The 19,646-nt window shown below is 38.2% G+C and overlaps 1 protein-coding gene across 8 annotated transcripts in view; it reads left to right on the forward strand.

The window, feature by feature from the left end:
* The window catches only part of SGK3 (serum/glucocorticoid regulated kinase family member 3), a 60,338-nt gene that overhangs the window by 31,955 nt on the left and 8,737 nt on the right, over positions 1–19,646 (forward strand). For 5 of the 8 annotated variants that reach the window (XM_061994488.1, XM_061994490.1, XM_061994492.1 and 2 more), the window contains exons 3-8: positions 3,962–4,045; positions 7,029–7,101; positions 9,927–10,002; positions 15,649–15,736; positions 17,670–17,719; positions 19,035–19,092. In XM_061994488.1, the coding sequence (XP_061850472.1) occupies positions 3,962–4,045; positions 7,029–7,101; positions 9,927–10,002; positions 15,649–15,736; positions 17,670–17,719; positions 19,035–19,092 (429 nt within the window). Of the gene's footprint in view, positions 1–3,961; positions 4,046–7,028; positions 7,102–9,926; positions 10,003–15,648; positions 15,737–17,669; positions 17,720–19,034; positions 19,093–19,646 lie in introns of those variants that run through there. The other 3 variants (XM_061994493.1, XM_061994494.1, XM_061994496.1) reach the window with 3 other exon arrangements.

Below are 19,646 nucleotides of genomic sequence, written 5' to 3' on the forward strand. Positions count from 1 at the left end.
ATAAGATACGTAAGTGTCCAAACACAGGGATAACATTTTGATACCAAATAGGTTAAGATTTGGCATACTATGTGATTTATTTTTGTTAAAACGTTTGTTTTGTGAAGTAGTGAAGTGTGGTTTTGGTTGAGTTTTTTAGGGTTTTTTTAATTACCTTTTTTTCATACATAACCTATTATACTTTCTGTGTTTAAAAAAAACCCAAACAAAAACATAAAAAGCATTAAATTTTTGGAAGACCTTTTTTCTGTCTTCCTTCCTGTTTTCTGATTCTAATGCCTAATAGGCTTTTCGTATCCTGTTCCCATTTCCACTCTTTGTCATTCTGTTCCCTCTTCCTTTTTTGGCCTCCCAATTTGACTTGCTTTCTGAAAGTAGTCTTCCCATTCTGTGGGGAAACTGGTTGCATTTTGTACTGGAAAACAAACCTGTGTGGCATGGATTTCTGGTTTTCATATATATATATATATATATATATGAGATAGAGTATAGAGAGAGCATCGTAATACTTCCTTTAAAAAGCTCAAACTACTTTAATTGCTCTTATGCAACTTCCTCTAAGCTTTGGTTGGTTGGGGTTTTATGAGGGAATTAGTCACTCTTCATATTTTGAATGCAAACACCCTTAGACTGAGTTGTTGTCTGAAGAATGCAAGAAAATAAAGATTTTCTTTGAGTTATGTATTTGCCTTTCCTCTTCATCTCCCTTCCTTGGAGAAGAATACTGCTGTTTAATTCTACAAGTGTATCAAGATGTAGTTTGGGGAAGGAGCAAGCAAAAGAGAGCTTTACTAATACTGTAAACCACTGCATGCATGTGAAACTGAGATGAGCAAGAAAAAATTTGTGAAGGTCTAAACTTGAGCTAAATCTGTTCGTTTTAGTGCCTCAGTGCTGGCAGTTCTGCTGTTAAAATGTGCCACTGTGGTACCTTTGAGGTACATACTGGTGGTGTGATTTCCACATCATTTTACTGAAGATCTATGTGACAGCCTTAGCAGCTTAAAAGCACCTTCTTTGGATGTGCCTTTTAGAAAACTCTGCAAGCAAGAGTAGGAAACTTCAGAAATTGGGAGTTGAGGAGGGAAAAGGACTCCAACTCAGCTTGCACTGTGTGGGGGTACATTTTGTCTAAGTGGCTTCTGCTCTCTGCGTCAGGTAATAATTACCAGCTTGACAAGAACTGCTTTTCACAGCCAAGCTTTTGAATACTACCACGTATAGTTTAGGATTTGATAACAGAAGAGAGGTTCATGCTAAGCTTTATGGTAGGAACTGTGAAGTCCAGCATGTGTCTGTCAGTGTTTTTACTTTGTCTCCTCTTTTGTAACTGTGTTTTAATGACTGGAGCCTGTCAGTACTGTTTTTGGTGGGGGAAGAGGGAAGGGTGTGGGGAAAGCAGTTCTCAGGAAATTTATTGTAGGTATAGTTGTCTTTTTCTAATGGCAATGTTGATGCCGTTTCCATAAAGAGCAGTAACAACCTTAGGGTGAAAGTAAAGTTTAAAGTGATAAAGGCTGGGAAAGACTTCAGGTGATTAATCTGTATAACCTTCACCTTACTGTTACTTACAGTATATTCTCACTACTTGCTTCTGAGACTATTCTAGAATCATACTGGCCTGAATAGAAACTATGAATCCCAGCTCAGACCTTAGTGTTTCATGTAATGCTGGCATGGAAACAAGATGACTGCTTGCAACTTGGCTTTTAGTAGCTCTTCTTTTTCTCCTCTCACTTGCCCTGATGAAGCATTTTTAAAAACAATTGTGTGTCTCTGCAGTGCTTGTTCTGGTAAATGTCAAGCTTTCAGTTTTATCTTTGGAAATGAGCTCTGCATTCCCCCTGAGCATTTGTATAATCTTTTATTGAGTAATTTAATTGTTTCTGTTAAATACTGCTTACATTTGATGTATCCGCTACAAATACTGTTTTCTTGACAACTAATTTCATTCTTGAATTTTTCGGATGTTCTATCAGGGAAGCTTCTTTGCTTCCATGTGACATAATTAGTGTTTGTGTATATCCGCTCTAGTTCACTGTCTTACCTCTTTCTGAAGATTAAGCGTTAACTTTCTTCATAAAAAGAGACAAATACTTATTTGTTTTGGACCATATCTAGGCTGTATAAATTGCTATTCTATCCTTTCTGCATAGTGGCCATTCTTTTGCCCATTTTTCCAAATGGCTTTGTTTTGGCTTCCTCACTGTTATACCTATGGTGCTTGATATTTGAGGCTTAATTATCAATTCTGCCCTGTTCTCATCTCCCTTCACACCTCTGTTATATATAGGCTTACTAAGAAACCTCTTTCAAGAGTGCTGTTTGGTTAAATCTGGAACGTTTGCCTCAGACTTGTGGTGTATAGTATTAATCCCCAGCCCTGTGGAAGTTGTGAAGCTGTCCTTTTATTGTGTTGACAATAGTTTCCTTTAATACTTTCTTGAAATTGGAAAACAGCCTACCTTTTACCTTATTTAAACTGTATTAAATAATCCAATGTTTTGGTAGCTCATGCTCCTGGATTAAACAAGAATTGAAGCCTTTTCATTTCAGTGACTTCTTTTGTGAAGAAACCTGTCACATTCAGAAATAACTAGATGCTGTCCTAGGAGGGTAATTTGTGGTGGTAGTTGTGATGGTGGTGTTTTCAGGAATTCTGTTTCTTTTTTCCTTTCTCAGAGCTTTGTATTATTGATCCCTGTATTGCAAGGTGTGGATGCACCTTATATAGATTGCTGTATAAGATAGCTAACTCAGGAAGATGGTACTTAAGTCTCTGCAGCTGAAAGGTTTTTTTATTTACAGTCTAGTGAGGCTCTTGAAGGTGTGTAGCTAGGTTTTATGCTAACACTTGTTTAGCAGTGTAAAGGAAAGCTAGTTTTCTAAGACTTGTCTTGTCAGGATGTTCCTGTATGCTTCTATCCTGCCTCCTGTGTTCCCCAGGGAAGAAAAACTGAGAGTTAATGTAGCATGAATACAAATCTCAGGCTAAGGAGCTGATGGTGGTGGCTGCTGCTTCTACTGAGGTAGTTAAACAGTGAGAGGTAAGCTGCTGTTGCATGACGGAAGGGAGACAGGGACCTTGGTCCAGTTTTCCACATCAGGAATTTGCAGCCTTCTGTACTAATTTCCTTGTTGTGCCCACATTCTCTCCCCTGAAGGAGTAGCCAAGTTCCTTCTGGAAGTACAAGACGGTGGAGAAGGGAGGTCAGCTAGTTGCATGAGAAACAAGAAAAGCCTGCTGGACGCTCAGCTGTCAATCAGATTTATGAAGCCAGGGGTTGACAGTCAGTCTAGTAACTGTAGTCCTCTGCTGCCATGGGATTTGAATGGCCAGAGCTGTGCAACAGATTCCAGCTACGCCTCCATCAATCCCAATGCAGTGTACTGTGGAAGCTGTGCTGTATTTTGGTCACATCAGTGATTATTTTTTCACCCCTTGCACACGTGTCATCTGGCAGGATCTTGACTATAATATGTATTAAAGCTGTTGCAAGGAACATTTATCTTCATAACTGTTTTCCATGTGCACTCTCTTTTTAGGTTTTGGTGAAGGCAATCTTCACTATTTAAATGCTTTACTTCCTTTGTATTGATTTTTATTATGGATTATCAAGTTGTTAACAACTTTCATAGCAAATTTTTATTCACTGCTATCTGATAGCCAGGTGTCCTTAATGGGTGTGAACTGATATATGAAACTCTAGTAAATAAATAGTCAGCTTTGGTGTTAGTTTTCCCTTACCTGGTGTTTTAAAAATTTCTGTAAAATACCAGACTCCTCTAATTGTTCTTTTAGTCATTTATATTGATGTCTATGTGACTTACCTGTAAGAAAAACATAACTCAACAAGTACATTTACATTTAACAACTTGGCCTTATTTCCACCATAGGATTAAGCCTGAGAAGTTTCATTAAATTTTGCTACTGGTAGTAACTTTACCTTTGGTACTACAGGTTTACAAAGTGTTGGTCTCAGTCGGCAGAAATGAGTGGTTTGTCTTCAGACGGTATGCAGAATTTGATAAACTCTACAACACGGTAAGCAAAAGGCAAGCTATGAAATCATACCAGAATAGCACAGAGTAACACTTATTTGCAGTATTACAGTTTGAGTTAATTTCCTCTTGAGGAGTTTAAGCCAATGTTCAATAACCATGGGAACCTATGTAAAGAAAGTGACAAGATGAGGTTTTTACACTTTGGCTTTTTTGGTTTTTCAAACTCAAAGTCCACTTATTTGTCAGTTTTTTAATTGTTGCTTGCAATCAGTGTAATGAAAGAAACTTCCAATTTACTGGCTCTCATAATGTCTGAAATGTGCATTTGTTCATGATAATAAAAGTCACTGATAAAATATCTAGATAGAGCAGATTGTCTTACGTAGTTTACTTTGAAGTGCTGAAAGCAATGAACAAATCCTTGGTTTTTAATATAAGCCTTCTGGTAAGTCAGTCATGGCATTTGCTGCCTGCAGTTTCATAGCCAAATTTTGTGGTAGTGGTCAAAATAAAATGGGCCTCTTCAGCAACTAAGTATGAATTTCTTGGATCTGTTGTTAGAAGACGATTTTGTCCCTTTTGCATAGTTAGCAAGTGAGGCAAATGCTTGCCAGGATATACAGTCTATTCTGTGTCCCATGTCTGTACTTATCTCTCACTCTTCAGGTTTAGAGCCCAACAATTTTTATTTAACCAAAGAAATAATTCTTTTCTGATCTCCATAAGAAAATATTATCAGCTGCTTATCTGTGCCTCCATTTCCCTTCTGTTGCCCTTATGGGAAGTAGTCAGACTTTTCTCCTTTCTCCCTCACTGTATATGTATTTATATCTGGCAGTGGTATACAAATGCAAGCAATGAACTTGGATACACCATGCTATACTTTGCCTCCATCTTGGGATAAACTTGGAAGCAATGTAAAAACAAAGTATACCTTTTTTGATACCTGCAAAGTTATTGTTGGTGATCCTTTTCCTTTTGCCACATTCTCTTGGCATTCAGAACTGCTGAAGTTCATTCAGCACTGGTCTTTCTAAGGTGTGTAGAAGTAGAGGTATTGGGTGAATGTAACCAGGAGTACATTTAGTCCAGTTTCTATTCAGTGTAATTCATGCAGTGTAGTACACCAAAAAGAATTTGTGCTGCTAAGTGGAAGAGACATTGGTGTTTCTAAGGAAAGAATTGCCAGCTACTCTATTAGAAAACTGCTTTCTTAAAGAGGAGGAACATAAGATTGCTCTTCTGGAGCACTTGAAGGTGAAGCAGATGTTGTGAAGGCTTAACTCATGTCAGATGGGTTTTTTTTTAAATTCACTGCTGTTGTATACACTCTTCTGGTTACTTTATCAAGTGTAGAATATAATCAAATTATCAAATGCGGCATTGTGAAACAAGGTGTTCATATATTTACAGTTTTTACTGTAAAGAAACCACCTTTGGTTTCTCAACCACTTCCCCAGGCAGCCTGTTTCAATGCTTGACAACCCTTTTGATGAAAAAAAACCTCCTAATATCCAACCTAAATCTCCTGTCACAACTTGAGGCCGTTTCCTCTTGTCCCGTCTCTTCTTACTTGAGAGAAGAGACTGACCCCCCACCTCATTGCAGCCTCCTTTCAGGTCATTGTAGAGAGTGATATCTGCCTCCTTTTCTCCAGGCTAAACAATCCCAATTCCCTCAGCTGCTCCTCGTAAGACTTGTGCTCTAGAACCTTCACCAGCTTCATTGCTTGTCTTTGGACAGGCTCCAGCACCTCAGTGTCTGTCTTGTACTGAAAGGCCCAAAACAGTGCTTGAGTTACAGCCACACCACTGCTGAGTACAGGGAAACAATAATTTCCTTGGTCCTGCTGGCCACACTGTTTCTGATACAAGCCATTGGCTTTCTTGGCCACCTGGTCACATTGCCAGCTCATATTCATGTGGCTGTCAACACCCTTTTTCCAATGGACAGCTTTTCAGCCACTCTTCCCCAAGCTCATGCAAATAGGGTTATTGTGACCCAAGTGCAAGACCTGACACCTGGCCTTGCTGAACTTTATCAGTTGGCCTTTGCCCAATACTCCCTCTGAAGAGCCTTCCTGCCCTCAAGCAGGTCAACATTCCCACCCAGCTTGGTATTGTCAGCAAACTTAATGAGAGTGCACTCAATTCCCCCCCCCCCCCCCCCCCCCCCCCCCCCCCCCAGATCACTGATAAAGACAGAAAATAGAACGGGGACCCAACACTGATCCCCGACAGACACCACCTGTGATTTAGCCACCAACTGGATTTAACTCCATTTCCCACCCCTCTCTGGGCTCGGCCATCCAGCCAGGTTTCCGCCCATCTCAGAGTAGGTCCAGCCAAGCCATGGGCAGCCAATTTCTCCAGGAGGATGCTGTGGGAGACTGTTAAAGGCCTTACTAAAGTCGAGGAAGGCCACATTCACAACCTTTCCCTCATCCACTAAGTGGGTCACCTTGTCATAGAAGGAGATCAAGTTAGTGAAGCGGGACCTGCCCTTCAAGAATTCATGCTGCCTGAGCCTGATCATTTTGTTGTCCAATATCTATCACATAATGGAACTCAAGACGATCTGCTCCATAACCTTCCCCAGCAGCAAGGTCAGACTGACAGGTCTGTAGTTCCGCATCTTGCTATGCAAACAAGTGAGAAAAAAAGCAAACCTGAGAGATAGTGCATTGATGGAGGAAGGAAGAGGAGAATAAAATCAACATTGAAATTCTAGCCTATGTCTTTAGAAAATCATCTTGCCAGGATTGCAGAAGAAAGCTGCATTACTCTGTAGCTTTCTAAAGAGAGATGCCCTTTGAATTCAAAAGGGTATGACTGGTGCAAACAAGCTGAGTGGAGATTGTTTTGGACTTGTTTTTTCCCCCAATTGTATGAATAGAGAAAATGGCAGAGGAACAGAGTTACTAATAATCAGATGTTCAAACTGTTCATTAGAAAACAAAATGCAGTTGTTTGTAGGCGCTTTGATGTCTAAGGGCAAACCAATTGTGTGTGTTTTGTTTTCAGCTAAAGAAGCAATTTCCCACTATGAACTTGAAGATTCCAGCTAAAAGAATATTTGGAGATAATTTTGATCCCGGTAAGTAATCATCTTGTTACTCATTTTGTCAGTTTCTTTATATGAAAATTGATCTGTTCCAGCCTACAAGAAACTATCTTACATGAATTTTACACCAGTTCTGAAAACAGTGACTAAACCAAAGTTTAGTCATGCCTCAGTCAATAACAGGATCTGGCGTAGGTGGGTTTTCTGCCTTGTGATTGTGAACAAAGTATTGTGTGGTGGCCTCTCTTGCACTGAAGACTCCTCCCAACCCTCCCATATTCAGGACTGTGAACGGTCAGGATTCTGTGAACTGTGAGAGATTCTGAACTGTCAGGTGTAATCTCGCTTCTACAAAAGCAAGAGCCAAACCCCATGCTCTTCTAAATGTATGCATAGTATATTTTAGACTTCCTTTGTGTGACTTCCCTCCCCCCCCCACCAAAATGAACTGAAGGATTTGTCTTTGAAGGCTTTTGAACTCTCTATCCAAATGTGCTTCCTTGTACAGTTTAGATGAAAATGAACCTCTTCCTGTTGTTGTGTCACTTAACAGAAGCCTGTTTGATGTGAACATGACATGATCCAGTTAGTAGAGATAGATCTCAATTGAGCTTCATCTGTCCACATCAAAATACTAATGAAAAAATCACTTGTAAAAGTGCATTGAATTAACCTAGGTGGCACCACTGATAAATTTTAAAAAAGGCAAATGAGAGGGCCAGGCCTTTTGCTCTGTACCTTTACAACCTCAGTTCAGGCCATTTTTCTTTAAGGGTTTTCCTGGTCATTTGGTACCTCTCACCCCTGGCTTGCTGATGTGTTCAGACTATGTAGTTTCACCTCCTCCTACACTTGTTTCATGCATTTATTTTTCACCTTTGCTGAAGAACAAATGGATGCAAAGGTGTTGAACTCTTACAATCTGTTGTTTTGGGGTTTTAAGAGTCCTTTCAAACAAATTAATTTGTGATAGTTATTGATCTGGATCCTGAAGTTTCCTTTTATTTTTTTCCTAATATAATAAATGCAAATATGCAAGCTCTGATGTCCTCTTCTGATGATGTAAATGACTGACAAAAGTTATACATGTGTTGTCTCTGTAGGGACTTACTGCTTTGCTTTGGTTTCTTTCCTATTCTCTGAACTTGGAATTTCCAGAGCTGGCTGAAGACCTAGTAATGTCAGCCAGTGCAGTCTGCTTTACAGCCAAATGTACAGGCGGATTTCTTGGAGTCAGATTGAGGAAACTGGGGTTTAAGTGGAGGGGGGGTGGGGGTGGAAACCAAATCCTAAAACTTTATTAAAACTATATATGTAAAACAGAGTGCTCAGACTTGTTTTTAAATTCTGAGAACTATGTTGAAATCCTTGAAGCATGAGAAACTAAGTAGTTCTCAAGATATTTCTTGCTGGAAGGCAGGGTCGAGATGGAGCCCATTATGCTCATCTAAATACTTCTTAATAGTGATTTATTGAAACTTTGATGCAAGCTTCTGAAATTATGTATTGTACAAATGTTGAGAAGGTATTTTACTCCCATCAGTACATGTTTGGGTATGCAACATTGTGCTACTTCACTGGAGTGCAGTAGACTGAAGTTTAATATATATCCCTTTTCCCCACATATACCAAAAATGCTGTTGTCACATATATTGTCATCTAAAAATGCCATCAAAATTAATCTTGTATTAACTTCAAAAATAGGGCAAAGAGTAATCATAGAAAGCAGAGCACAGAACTAAAACATTACAGAGTACATTTGAGCTCACATGATGGCAGTTGATGTCTCTGAATAACATGGATAGCTCTGTGGCATTAAGAGTGGTTGGTGGTATTGTGCAGCCACCGTACAGAAACTGCTGATGTCGATGACTCCAGTGTCATCTTCATGCAAATTTACCTTCCCGTTTCATGTCAGTAATTTAGAATTATTAAATACCCTAGCAAGGGCTTAGGGCTTATCTCAGAAACAATATGAACATTTTTCTTTATATTTGAAATGTAGATTTTAATTGAAAGTTAGTGTTAATTTAGAATTTTAGTAACTGTCAGTAATATATATATATATATGACAATCATTGATTCTTAAAAGGTAATACACAAGTCAAATATTCTTTTCCCATTAAAATTATTTTGACATGAGTGATGAAAGACAAGATTATTCTGTGTTATACTTTATTTCATGTTAGAGCCCTGTTGCTATTTCAGATGCTTTGTGTATATATCCGTATTGCTAAGGAAAAGTTTTGCATCTTAAGCTCTTGATGAGGGTAGAGATTCTGAAGATTTTTAGGTTGTTTTTTTGTTTGTTTTTTTTTTACGTTAGAGACAATGTCCAAAATGGAAAGAAAGTAATTTTATTTAGTTGTCTTTAGTGGTTACATCTGAATGCCTGCTGGCAGAATGAATTGTGCGATTTTTCCCACTGCCATACATATATTAAGTAAATATGCTGCTTGTTGGAACTGTTCATGTAAAAACTTGACTTGTGCAACTCATTTCAAGTTTTGCCTGAAATTTTGTTTGGTTTGGTGTTTGAAGGGCTCACCCATACAATATAGGCTGCACAGGTTAGCTCACTGTGGTCACACACTGTTCTTGAATTTCAGTGCTCTTCTAATCCACCTGGCTTTCTATGTTTTCAAGTAATGTTATAAAAAAACTGAAGCTTGTCCTCCCACCTCACCAGAATGTTTTAAGTTTACTATTTTCATGTGTAGAACCATCCTATTCTGAAGCAGTTGTGAAACAATGTCTTTTTAACTACTGTTTTAAGTACTAAAAAATCTAAAATTGGAAATAAGTCTTTTTCTCAAGCTGACTGATAATTCTAATACTTTTTTTTTTTTTTCCCCCAGATTTTATTAAACAGAGAAGAGCTGGACTGAATGAATTCATTCAAAATTTAGTTAGACAACCAGAGCTATGCAACCAGTAAGTAGTACCATTTTTATTTTATAGGGACTATATTTAAAAGATGTGAGATGTCAAATACAAAATTGCAAATTAAACACTTCTAATCAAAAAACATATTTTACCTGTTCAGTGCTCTTTATTTATTATACTTTAATGTGGTTGTTCATTCCTTCAGGAAAAATCTACAGACTTAAAGAGTATAAGAATGTTTTTGTTTTCTGAAAACTGACCTACGAATAAACTTGTAGACAATTAACTGATCTTAATTCAAGGGGTGCAGATTCTAGTGTCAGCTCCGTTGCTGTAGGGCAGGTGTTTGCTTTGCTGATAGCTGTACTGTTTGAGAACTCTGCTGCCACTTGCTACTGCATTGCTGGGAGTAAGTCACTGCTTGCATCCTTTCATTAAAGCAATTTGTGTGTGTATTCCATAACTTATTTTAAGCATATTAAACAAGTAGCTTAATCAACTTGCTTGGGTGGTTTGGGCTAGCCAAGCTGACCTGCCAAAAGCTAATGAATGAGCTTGCACGTGAACTGTTCCATCAGAAGAACCGTGGGTGTGTTAACCTCCATCAGCAGGACAGTGAGGTTTGTGGTTGTAGTAGTGTTCTTCTCTGGGTAAAAATAGAAAGCACTTCAGGATACTGGTTTTATTTAGCACAGTCCCCTCCCCTGTTTGGTCATCAGTCTGTCCAAGTACTAAATGTTTTTTCTCAAACTGTATTTGTTCTCCAAAGGCAAAACAGTCTCTTTTTTTAATGCATATCACAGAAGTGTGAGCTTAAAAAAAAAAAAAAAGCCAAATCTCAAATCCACTTGCTTTTTTAGTCTTTTATGAGCTTTTAAAATTGTTTTATGCTCAAATGTGTTTGTGGCTGAATCTATGTTCATTAACACAGCATTTAGCTGATCTGATCCATTAAGAATAGCTTAAACCAGTGTTAAGTCTTATAAAGTGTTGTGGTGGTGTCAAAAGTGTGATAAATAAAAAGCTTATTAGGCACAGTTCTACAATAAAACTGAAGTTTGTCTTGTGCTGTTTTCCTCCTCCCAACATGCACAATTTAGTGTGAAAGCATTTAATTTTATAGTGATTTCTGTGGATTTTTTTCTTTTAATAACTGCAAAGTACTTTGGTTTTCTGGAGTGAGCGTTTACTTTTTGAGGTGCTGTGTTGCAACAAATCATACTACTACTTACATAATCTGTCACCTTTTCTGTGTACTAATGGATGTTATTAGTGAAGAAATACTAAAATTTTATGACCTTGGTTGTTGAGCGGAGTTTTTTTTTATTTGTTGTTTGCTTGTTTCTAAATCTGCTAGAAGTTACTCAAGGAATATGTGCCTGAGTCTTCACAGGTAGTCCACATACTTTATTTCTTAGAGTGTTTTGCTTTAATGTGCTAATTAAATTTGATGTTAGGTAAGATAACTTATGTAAAGCTAATGAGGTACCAGGAAGACTTAGAGGGTTATGCATTAAAACTAGTACCAGGATGTCATATTTTGAAGTCCTACCTAGGAAATCCATCTCACTAAAGTCTTATGGATGGTTCATGATGCTGTCATCATCTCTGGATAGGAAGGCACCTGAACATTTGAACTGAAAAGCACAAATGTCGTGTACACTGTGTCCGAGATGTTAATGTTTACATTATTCTCTGAAAGATGCGGCACTGTGATGTTCTTTTTTGTTTTTTCTACTTCTGTCAACTTCATTCTTGGGTCTGACATGTTTGTTGAATATTGTATCAAAGCCAAACCTTTCTGCTATAATAATAAAACCAACAAAAACCTGAAGGGCGTTAAGAGTGATTAGAGAGATCCTGTAATGGTTGATAAGGATTTTCCTTCAGTCATTGTCAGGTGAAATAATGGGATAAAACAGGTGATTGGTTTAAACCGAATTGGGAATTTGGTGGACTAGCTTCAAGATACATTTACTCAGTTAACTTTATGTGATAGATAACTTGCTCTCACAGAGAGAATGCAGACATTGAAGGAAAAAAAAAAGCTGGAAGGGATGGGGATCAGCTAATGTCTCCCCATTGCTGACTGATGTCTGGCATAGCAACTGGGAGTTTGTTACTTGTGAACTCCTAAGTCATTGAGCAACTGTTCAAATTGGGCTGCACACCCCCTCAAGTGTAGGTCTTCACTGCAACACTAATGCTTTTAATTGTCTCTCAGAACACGTCCAAAGAAAATGTTTGAATCCACATGAAAAATAGAGGATGCATTAAACATGTAATGTAGTTATTTTTAAGTAGTCCAAAGTAGCTCCTTAATGAAAAAGAGAACATTTGCATAACACTGGAAGAACTCAAGGATGACAATACTCTGCACCCTCTGTGGGGAAAAATCAGTGTGACAAGACTTTTCTGGTTTCAAAATCTGATGAATATGAGTATGAAACTTCTAGATCGGAGGATCTTGCAGTCCACATTGGGAAAAACAAGCCTTTCAGTACATTAGTTGTGCTTTTTAAAAATGTTACTCTGTGTTACGGCTTTTTGAGCCTTTGCTGTCTGTAAGAGAGAGCAATGTTTTACCTCTTTTGGTTCTTTTTTTAAAGTATATGGAGAAGACAGAGGAGTTGGGCACCACTCATGCTTCAGAATTGGTGTGACTTTTGGGGCTTGCTTATTATTTCTGTGTGGCTTCTTATGTTTCTGCAGGAAGGCTAATGCAGAATATCACAGAAGCAAATGTATTTAAGCAGAGCTTGAAGCCCCTTTGTGGTTTTCAGAGTATTCTAAAATACAATGAGTTAGTACATGCTGAGACCAGTACTATTCAATATATTCATTCATGACCTTGATGAGGGAACAGAGGGCACTGTCACCAAGTTTGCCGACGATTCTAAACTGGGAGGAGTGGCTGACACACCAGAAGACTGTGCTGTCATTCAATGAGACCTGGACAGGCTGGAGGGCTGGGCAGAGAGAAATCTAACAAAGTTCAACAAGGGCAAGTGTAGAGTGTTGCATCTGGCAAACAATAACCCCATGTACCAGTACCGGTAGAGAGTACAGGAAGGGGACCTAGGGGTCATGGTGGACAGCAGGATGAGCATGAGCCAGCAATGTGCTCTCATGACCAAGAAGGCCAATGGCATCCTGGGGTGTATTAGAAGGGCTGTGGTTAGCAAGTGGAGAGAGACTCTCCTTGTCTTCTACTCTGCCCTCGTGAGACCACATCTGGAATATTGTGTCCAGTTCTGGGCCTCTCAGTTCAGGAAGGACAGGGAGCTGCTGGAGAGAGTTCAGCACAGGGCCACCAAGATGATGGAGTGGAGCATCTCCCTTATGATGAAAGACTGAGGGAGGTGGGGCTCTTTAGCTTGAAGAAAAGGAGACTGATCATTAATGTTTACGAATATGTAAAGGACAGATGTCAAGGAGCCAGGCTCTTCTCAATGATATCTAATGACAGGACAAGGGACAATGGGTATAAACTGGAACACAAGAGGTTCCAAAGAAATAGCAGGAATAATTTCTTCACTGTGAGGGTGAGGGAGCACTGGAACAGGCTGCCCTGATGGATTGTGGAGTCTCTTTCTCTGGAGACATTCAAAACCCACCTGGATGAGTTCCTGTGTGACTTACTCTAGGTGATCCTGCTCTGGCAGGGGCGTTGAACTAGATGATCTTTCGAGGTCCCTTCCAACCATTAAGATTCTTTGATTCTGTGAATACATCATAGAGTCCTACCAATCCATATAACATTTTGTGCAATGTGCAGCCATCTTGGCTAAGAAATTGGTACAATAAACTTTTTATTTTCAATAGCTTTTTCTTTTGAATCACTCCTCCTTTGAAGTGCTTTTAGAAGGACAGATGTAAATGAATGTGCTTCTGGCTGACATGTATTGCGGAGGTAGCTGAATACCCAGCAACCTCTTACTGGGAATGGCATTTTTTAAAAATTACTTTTTCCTGCTGTGAATTCAGTCACAGAGAAAGTTACTATAGTAACTGTTTGAGATACATGCTCTGTTTAATCAGCCAATTGTCCAGAATAATTAATGCTGAAAAGTAATTAATGTCTGATTCTGTTGTTCTGTCTACTGAAAAGCATTTACAATAACTTTCTATACTTTATGATATGCAAAGATTATAAAACTTAAATTGTTGCGTCATGAGACAGTATTACTACAATATTCAGACCACAGTGATTTTTATTTTCTTGGGACTCAGGATACAAGACAGACACTGAAATAGTCCAGGATTTGGAGTTCATATAAGATGGGAAAAATTAAACTTGAAATGATGGTGGGAAATTGTGTGAACAGTCCTGTTGCTCTAAACCTGAAAGGCTGAGGGTAACTGAAAATAATTTCAAGTAGGATTTAGGAATACAGAATGAAAGTGATGGAGCCTCGAGTAGCGTAGGACGTGAGTTAGGTTCAGTGATGCGAGTATGAAATACAGGACCTGGAGAAATGTCAGAAAGAGCTCTTTACAGAAGTGTGGAGAGTGAAACGAATTGAAAACAGCAAAGCAAGTGTATCTGCCTCTTAAATAAAACTACCTTATTTTCAGTATACAAAGGATAAAAGAGCCACGCCATGATAAGTTAGTGCTTTTCTTGTACTGAATGGCTTATGCACAGTTTCCTATCAGTGGCTGCCCTGAGACCTTCTGAAATAACTTTATCTCTGAAATTTAGGTAAGATTTCTTCCTTAATAAGCAGGCTGCCTTTTAGTGAACTGAAGGAACTTGAACAATTCAAGTTATCTCTTCAAGTGGTGTATAGGCTGTATGTGATACCCGTTTGTTTAGGAATTAATTTTGCTTCACTTGTATTAATCTTTACTCACTTACTGTGCTATGCTTAAGAAAGACATTACATTCTTTTGAACTACTATTGGCTCAGCCTTACTTCCTGGGAGTGGGTTCTCAGACTTCTCTTACTTTCCCTCTTTTGTCCTAGTCCTCCTTCAGCCCCCACGGAGAGAGAAGGTGGAAACCAATGCTGAGGTTAAAATTGTATCTCTTTAGGCACTGTGAGAAGCCTGTAGTCTCTTGCTGGTTCACAAAGGGCAGTGTTTGTATCCTGCAGCTGACTAGAAGGATTTCTTAACTTTGTCTTGTCCAGTGCCCTGCAGAATGTATTCTGAATACAAAAACCACCACCTTCCACATCAAAGGAAATGGGGACAAGAAAGTTGCTACTGCATACCTCTTGGGACATGCATCTCTTTGGAATATGCACTCTGTATTTCCTTCTGTATTGTGTTGGACTTCATTAATATCGGAAGACTAAAAATTGTTTTAAACTCTTCAGTTTTTTTGAAAGAAAGTTGGTTTTCTAGTGGTTGCTAGTCAATTGGAACTCATATTTTCTTCTAATAAATACCTTTTAATGAAGTTCTGCAGAGCATTTCCTTGTGAAGTCTTCACATACATATACTTCAACATGTCAGGTTTTTGAAAGTGGAAGATCTTTACATACTGTTTATAACACATTCAGCAGTTGAATTATGTTGCTATAAAAGCATTTCTTGTACACAGTCCTTAATTACCAGAACTTTAAATATAAACGTTTGTGTTCAGTAACTTCTTTGTAGGCTGCTATTTAATTCTCTGCTTCCTGTGGTGATGACTGAAAATTGTTCAGATTATTGGTGTGCTAATGAAGTTCACTGTGTTTCTAGCCCAGATGTTAGAGCATTTCTTCAGATGGATAACCCAAAACACCAGTCAGATCCATCTGAAGATGAAGATGAAAGGAGCAGTCGGAAGGTAATAAACCAGAAGTAGAACAGTGTTGTAAGTTTTAGCTATTTGCAGGCAATCTTAGGTATATTATTTACTGAAAATTACTGGTTGGTTTCATAATAAATCCCCTCCGTGCTCTTTTTGAAACAAATCTGATCCATTGTAGGCTCTAAGGTATTTTGCTGTCAGATGTGAACTGCAGAGAGGGGTGAAAGTAATTGCTAGCTTTATCTTGCTTCATCTCCACCTGCTATATGGGTTAAAGAAACATGGCTTTAATCATAGCTTAGCTGTCACAGTTTTTGCAATCTCTTCAAAGATCCTTGCTAAGAACATCTGGCAAGGAGCAGGGGATATTGAATGTTTAATTGTCTTTTTGTTTGCTTGTGTGTATTTCTTTCTTAAAGAGAGGGAGAAATATAGTTCTCTTGGGGAAAAAAAAAATGCAATCTTTCTAAAAGTCACTGAAGAGCAAGGATGGATTTGGTTTCATTTCATATATAAGACCGTGTGTGGTCTGAAGCCTCTTTTGTCACAAAATCCACTATGTGGCTAAATGGATTCTCTGAAAATCAGTTTACAGCCTTCAGAAACAGCTGTTGGAAAAAATTAATATTCCTAGGAAGGCAGAAGTGCAATGTTGAAGCTTGTTTTCTCTATGGCTTACTTCTAAGATCACGTGTGTATGACAAGTAATCCTCTTCTTATTCAGCCCCTGTTAAAGATGTTAAGAGTTGTCATTTTGGTTTGTGTGATCCACAGCATATTTAGTGTTTTATGAAAGTTTCACTTACAAAGTTGCCAGTCTTTGCTGCCTTTTTTTAAGTGCTTGACAGCACTGTGATCATACAACTAAATTCTAATTTAAAATGCCGGTTTCTTCATCCTTTTGAAGGTATTTTAAGTAACGTGGAATGATCTAAACCTTCTGTGGAAAATTAATGATGTGTCATGCCAAAACAAATGAGTAGGAAATGAGCTAATGCATATAGTGGCCTGGACCATACTTTCAGGTAGAAAATTCGTTACTGTAAGTGATGAAGCTGGACAATAAGGAACAAAAGCCTTTAAAAAAAAAATCTTATCTATAATATCTTTTTCAAAACTGTCGTGTATGATTGTGTGAATCCCTCTTATTAGTGAACAGTGGCATCCAGCACTGCTGTTAGGGCATTCTCTGCTTCCATATGTGTACTGGTTTTGTGATGCCTACTAGGCTGTCCTCAGGTAGCTTTCATTTGAATGCAGTTTATTGTTCTCTGATGAAGTCCAAAACCACAATGAGGATTCAAATAACTGGGTTTTTTTATTATTATTATTTTTAAAAAGAGAATTGCCTAAACTACAGTGTCTTACTCCTCTACCTGTCATATACAATTTCTGTCTGGATTTGTACTGGTGACATTCATGTAATTCCTAGAATCGAGTTAGTTAACCTCTAATGTCTAGAAAAGGTTGGTAATGTTTTTCTTGGGATGAGGAGAATGTTCCGTCTTTGTTGTTTTCAAAAGCACTGTGTCTTTCATTAATTAGTCTTGCATAAACAGTGTGGGTTTGAAATTATTTCATTGGTAAGATCTTGGAAAATTTAGAATAAAAGATAGAAAATGTATTCCTAGAGCAAGGGTGAAGTTCTGGAGGAGAAACAAGTGTTTTGTTGAAACATTCTTAAATTCTCGCTTCTAGTCTTGTCCTCTGTGTCTGGACACATTTATTTTATTACAGTCATCCTTGAATGTCATATGTGTATAAATAATTTCTGACAAGATGGCAATGACTTCAGATTTTTCAGTTTACCAAGTAGCCAATCGGGATATTAGATGTCTTTAAAAAAATCCAATGTGACGAGTGTAAAGGTATGGATTGAGCACATTTAGTAGAGTATTTTGAAATTAGTATTAGTTGAAATATAATAGAATTAAGAAAAGGTATTAAACCTCCTTGTCTTTCCCAACAGTTAAACTCTACCTCACAGAATATCAACTTGGGACCATCTGGAAATCCTCAGTAGGTTTCAATTAATTGAATTAAAATGTAATTGAATTTAATAGGTTTTTTTGCTGTTGTTTTAATCAAATGACACTAAAATTCTTTTTAAAACCTTAAAAGTTGGACTCAGTGTAATAGTTAACAGTAAGAAAAGATATTTGGATATATGCCTTTATTGATTGATCGCTCAGGAGGAAGCAAAATGTTGAATCCTGTGCTAAATGAGCAACCATTTTTAAAACTTTTTTTTCCTTTTCACCTTCAGATTTTGTTAGTTTGCTCTTCTTTTACTTAACGATGCTATAGCAAAGATGACCTCTCTGTCTTGAAAGTGGTCCCACAACTATTAAGAATCTGAACAGTTTCTGAAAACAAATTTGTTGTAATGCATGGCAAAGGAGCAGCTCGCCTTGTTGATAGTACAAACATAGTCACTGCAGTTATCACTTGCTTCCCTGTTTGGTGTCTTCTGTAGAGTTTCTGCTCTTAGTTCTGTGTGAATCTGCACATTTCTCATCTAGGAGATGACTGCTATTTTGGGTTTGCTTTCCTCACAGATTTGTTCTGGGCTAACAGAAGGAAATGCTTAATATTGCAGTTAGAAACAGAGTTTAGAGTACGTCCCTTCAGGGGCAATAAATGAAGCCATGTATGGTGATGTAACTGTTGTTTTATAATTGGAAAACATGGACAATTGTTTTTCTGACAAAAATATCTCTGAATTGTATTTAGGAAAACATAAGGGAATCCTGGGGAAAACTGAAGAGAGTGGTGTTGTGAAAAATGGAAAAGCTTAAGTATGAATTCATACATACACACAGAGTAAGGTATTAGGGCCACCCTCCTCTCACTGTAATTTCAAATGACAGGAGGAATGGATGGAGGGATGGGTTTAGAGAGAACAGATAACAAACTTGATCTGTCTTCCCTCATGTAAGCTTGAGAATCCATTTGGCCCTCTGAAAATGAGAAATCAGCTCCAGGAAAAATCATGGAGAAATGGAGACTTAAAAATTACAATAGACTAGGCAACGAAGAACAAAAAGAACAGTCTTGCTCCTCCTTTACATCTTAACCTTAAACTTCTAAAATGAAATGAACTCAAAGGATGTAATTTGAATGTTTTCCCTAGAGGAAAATGGAACTGCAAAATGGAGTTGTCTGCGAGGGAAGGTCTGCAGAAGTCTAGGTGTTGGGTGGGACAAAGAATAAAGGAGGATGCTAACAGGTCATTCATGCATGACAACTTGAGTGCTACACTAGACTGCTCTACAGCTCTAAAACTTGTCATTTCTACCCTAAATGACCTGTCTCCTTCCTAAATATCTTTCAGTGCTAAACCAACAGACTTTGATTTCCTGAAAGTTATTGGGAAAGGAAGTTTTGGCAAGGTGAGCTTTCTTCTTACTGCATCTTACGCTGGTACAAGGATGCTAGCTGGTGTCTTGTGCATAGTGACTGTTAGCTAGAAACTTGGCCAGAGGTTTAAGATGTGTCACCAGTCTAAAGTGGCGTATAAACTGTCATACTACATCCCTGTTGCTTCTTTTTTATAGACCTGCTGTTTTTTCTCCCTGGTGTAGCAGTTTTGGCTGCCTCAGGCTGTTGTTGGGAGTAACAAAAGAGAGCTTTTTGCTTTCTCATTAAGGGCACTAGGGATCTTCTCCTTTAGGGAGGACAGGAAGTACCTCTGTGCTTATGCAGCACCTAGAATATAAATCCCGCATTTCTATTTGTTGGCATTTAGCCAAACTCCAGATGCTGTGGATCAGTGTAAGCAACAGCCTGTTGAGAAGTTACTTAAACATTGATATTCTGCAAAGATGCAACAGAGAATCCCTCTTGACATCTTTGTTTTCAGGTTACTTTTCAAGTTGTTTTTCATTAAATTATCTTTGAAACTTACAGAAACAGCCGAAATTGATCTTGATAGAGATTGAGCAGA

The sequence above is a fragment of the Colius striatus genome, chromosome 4 (genome assembly GCF_028858725.1).
Source record: "Colius striatus isolate bColStr4 chromosome 4, bColStr4.1.hap1, whole genome shotgun sequence".
Lineage (NCBI taxonomy): Eukaryota > Metazoa > Chordata > Aves > Coliiformes > Coliidae > Colius > Colius striatus.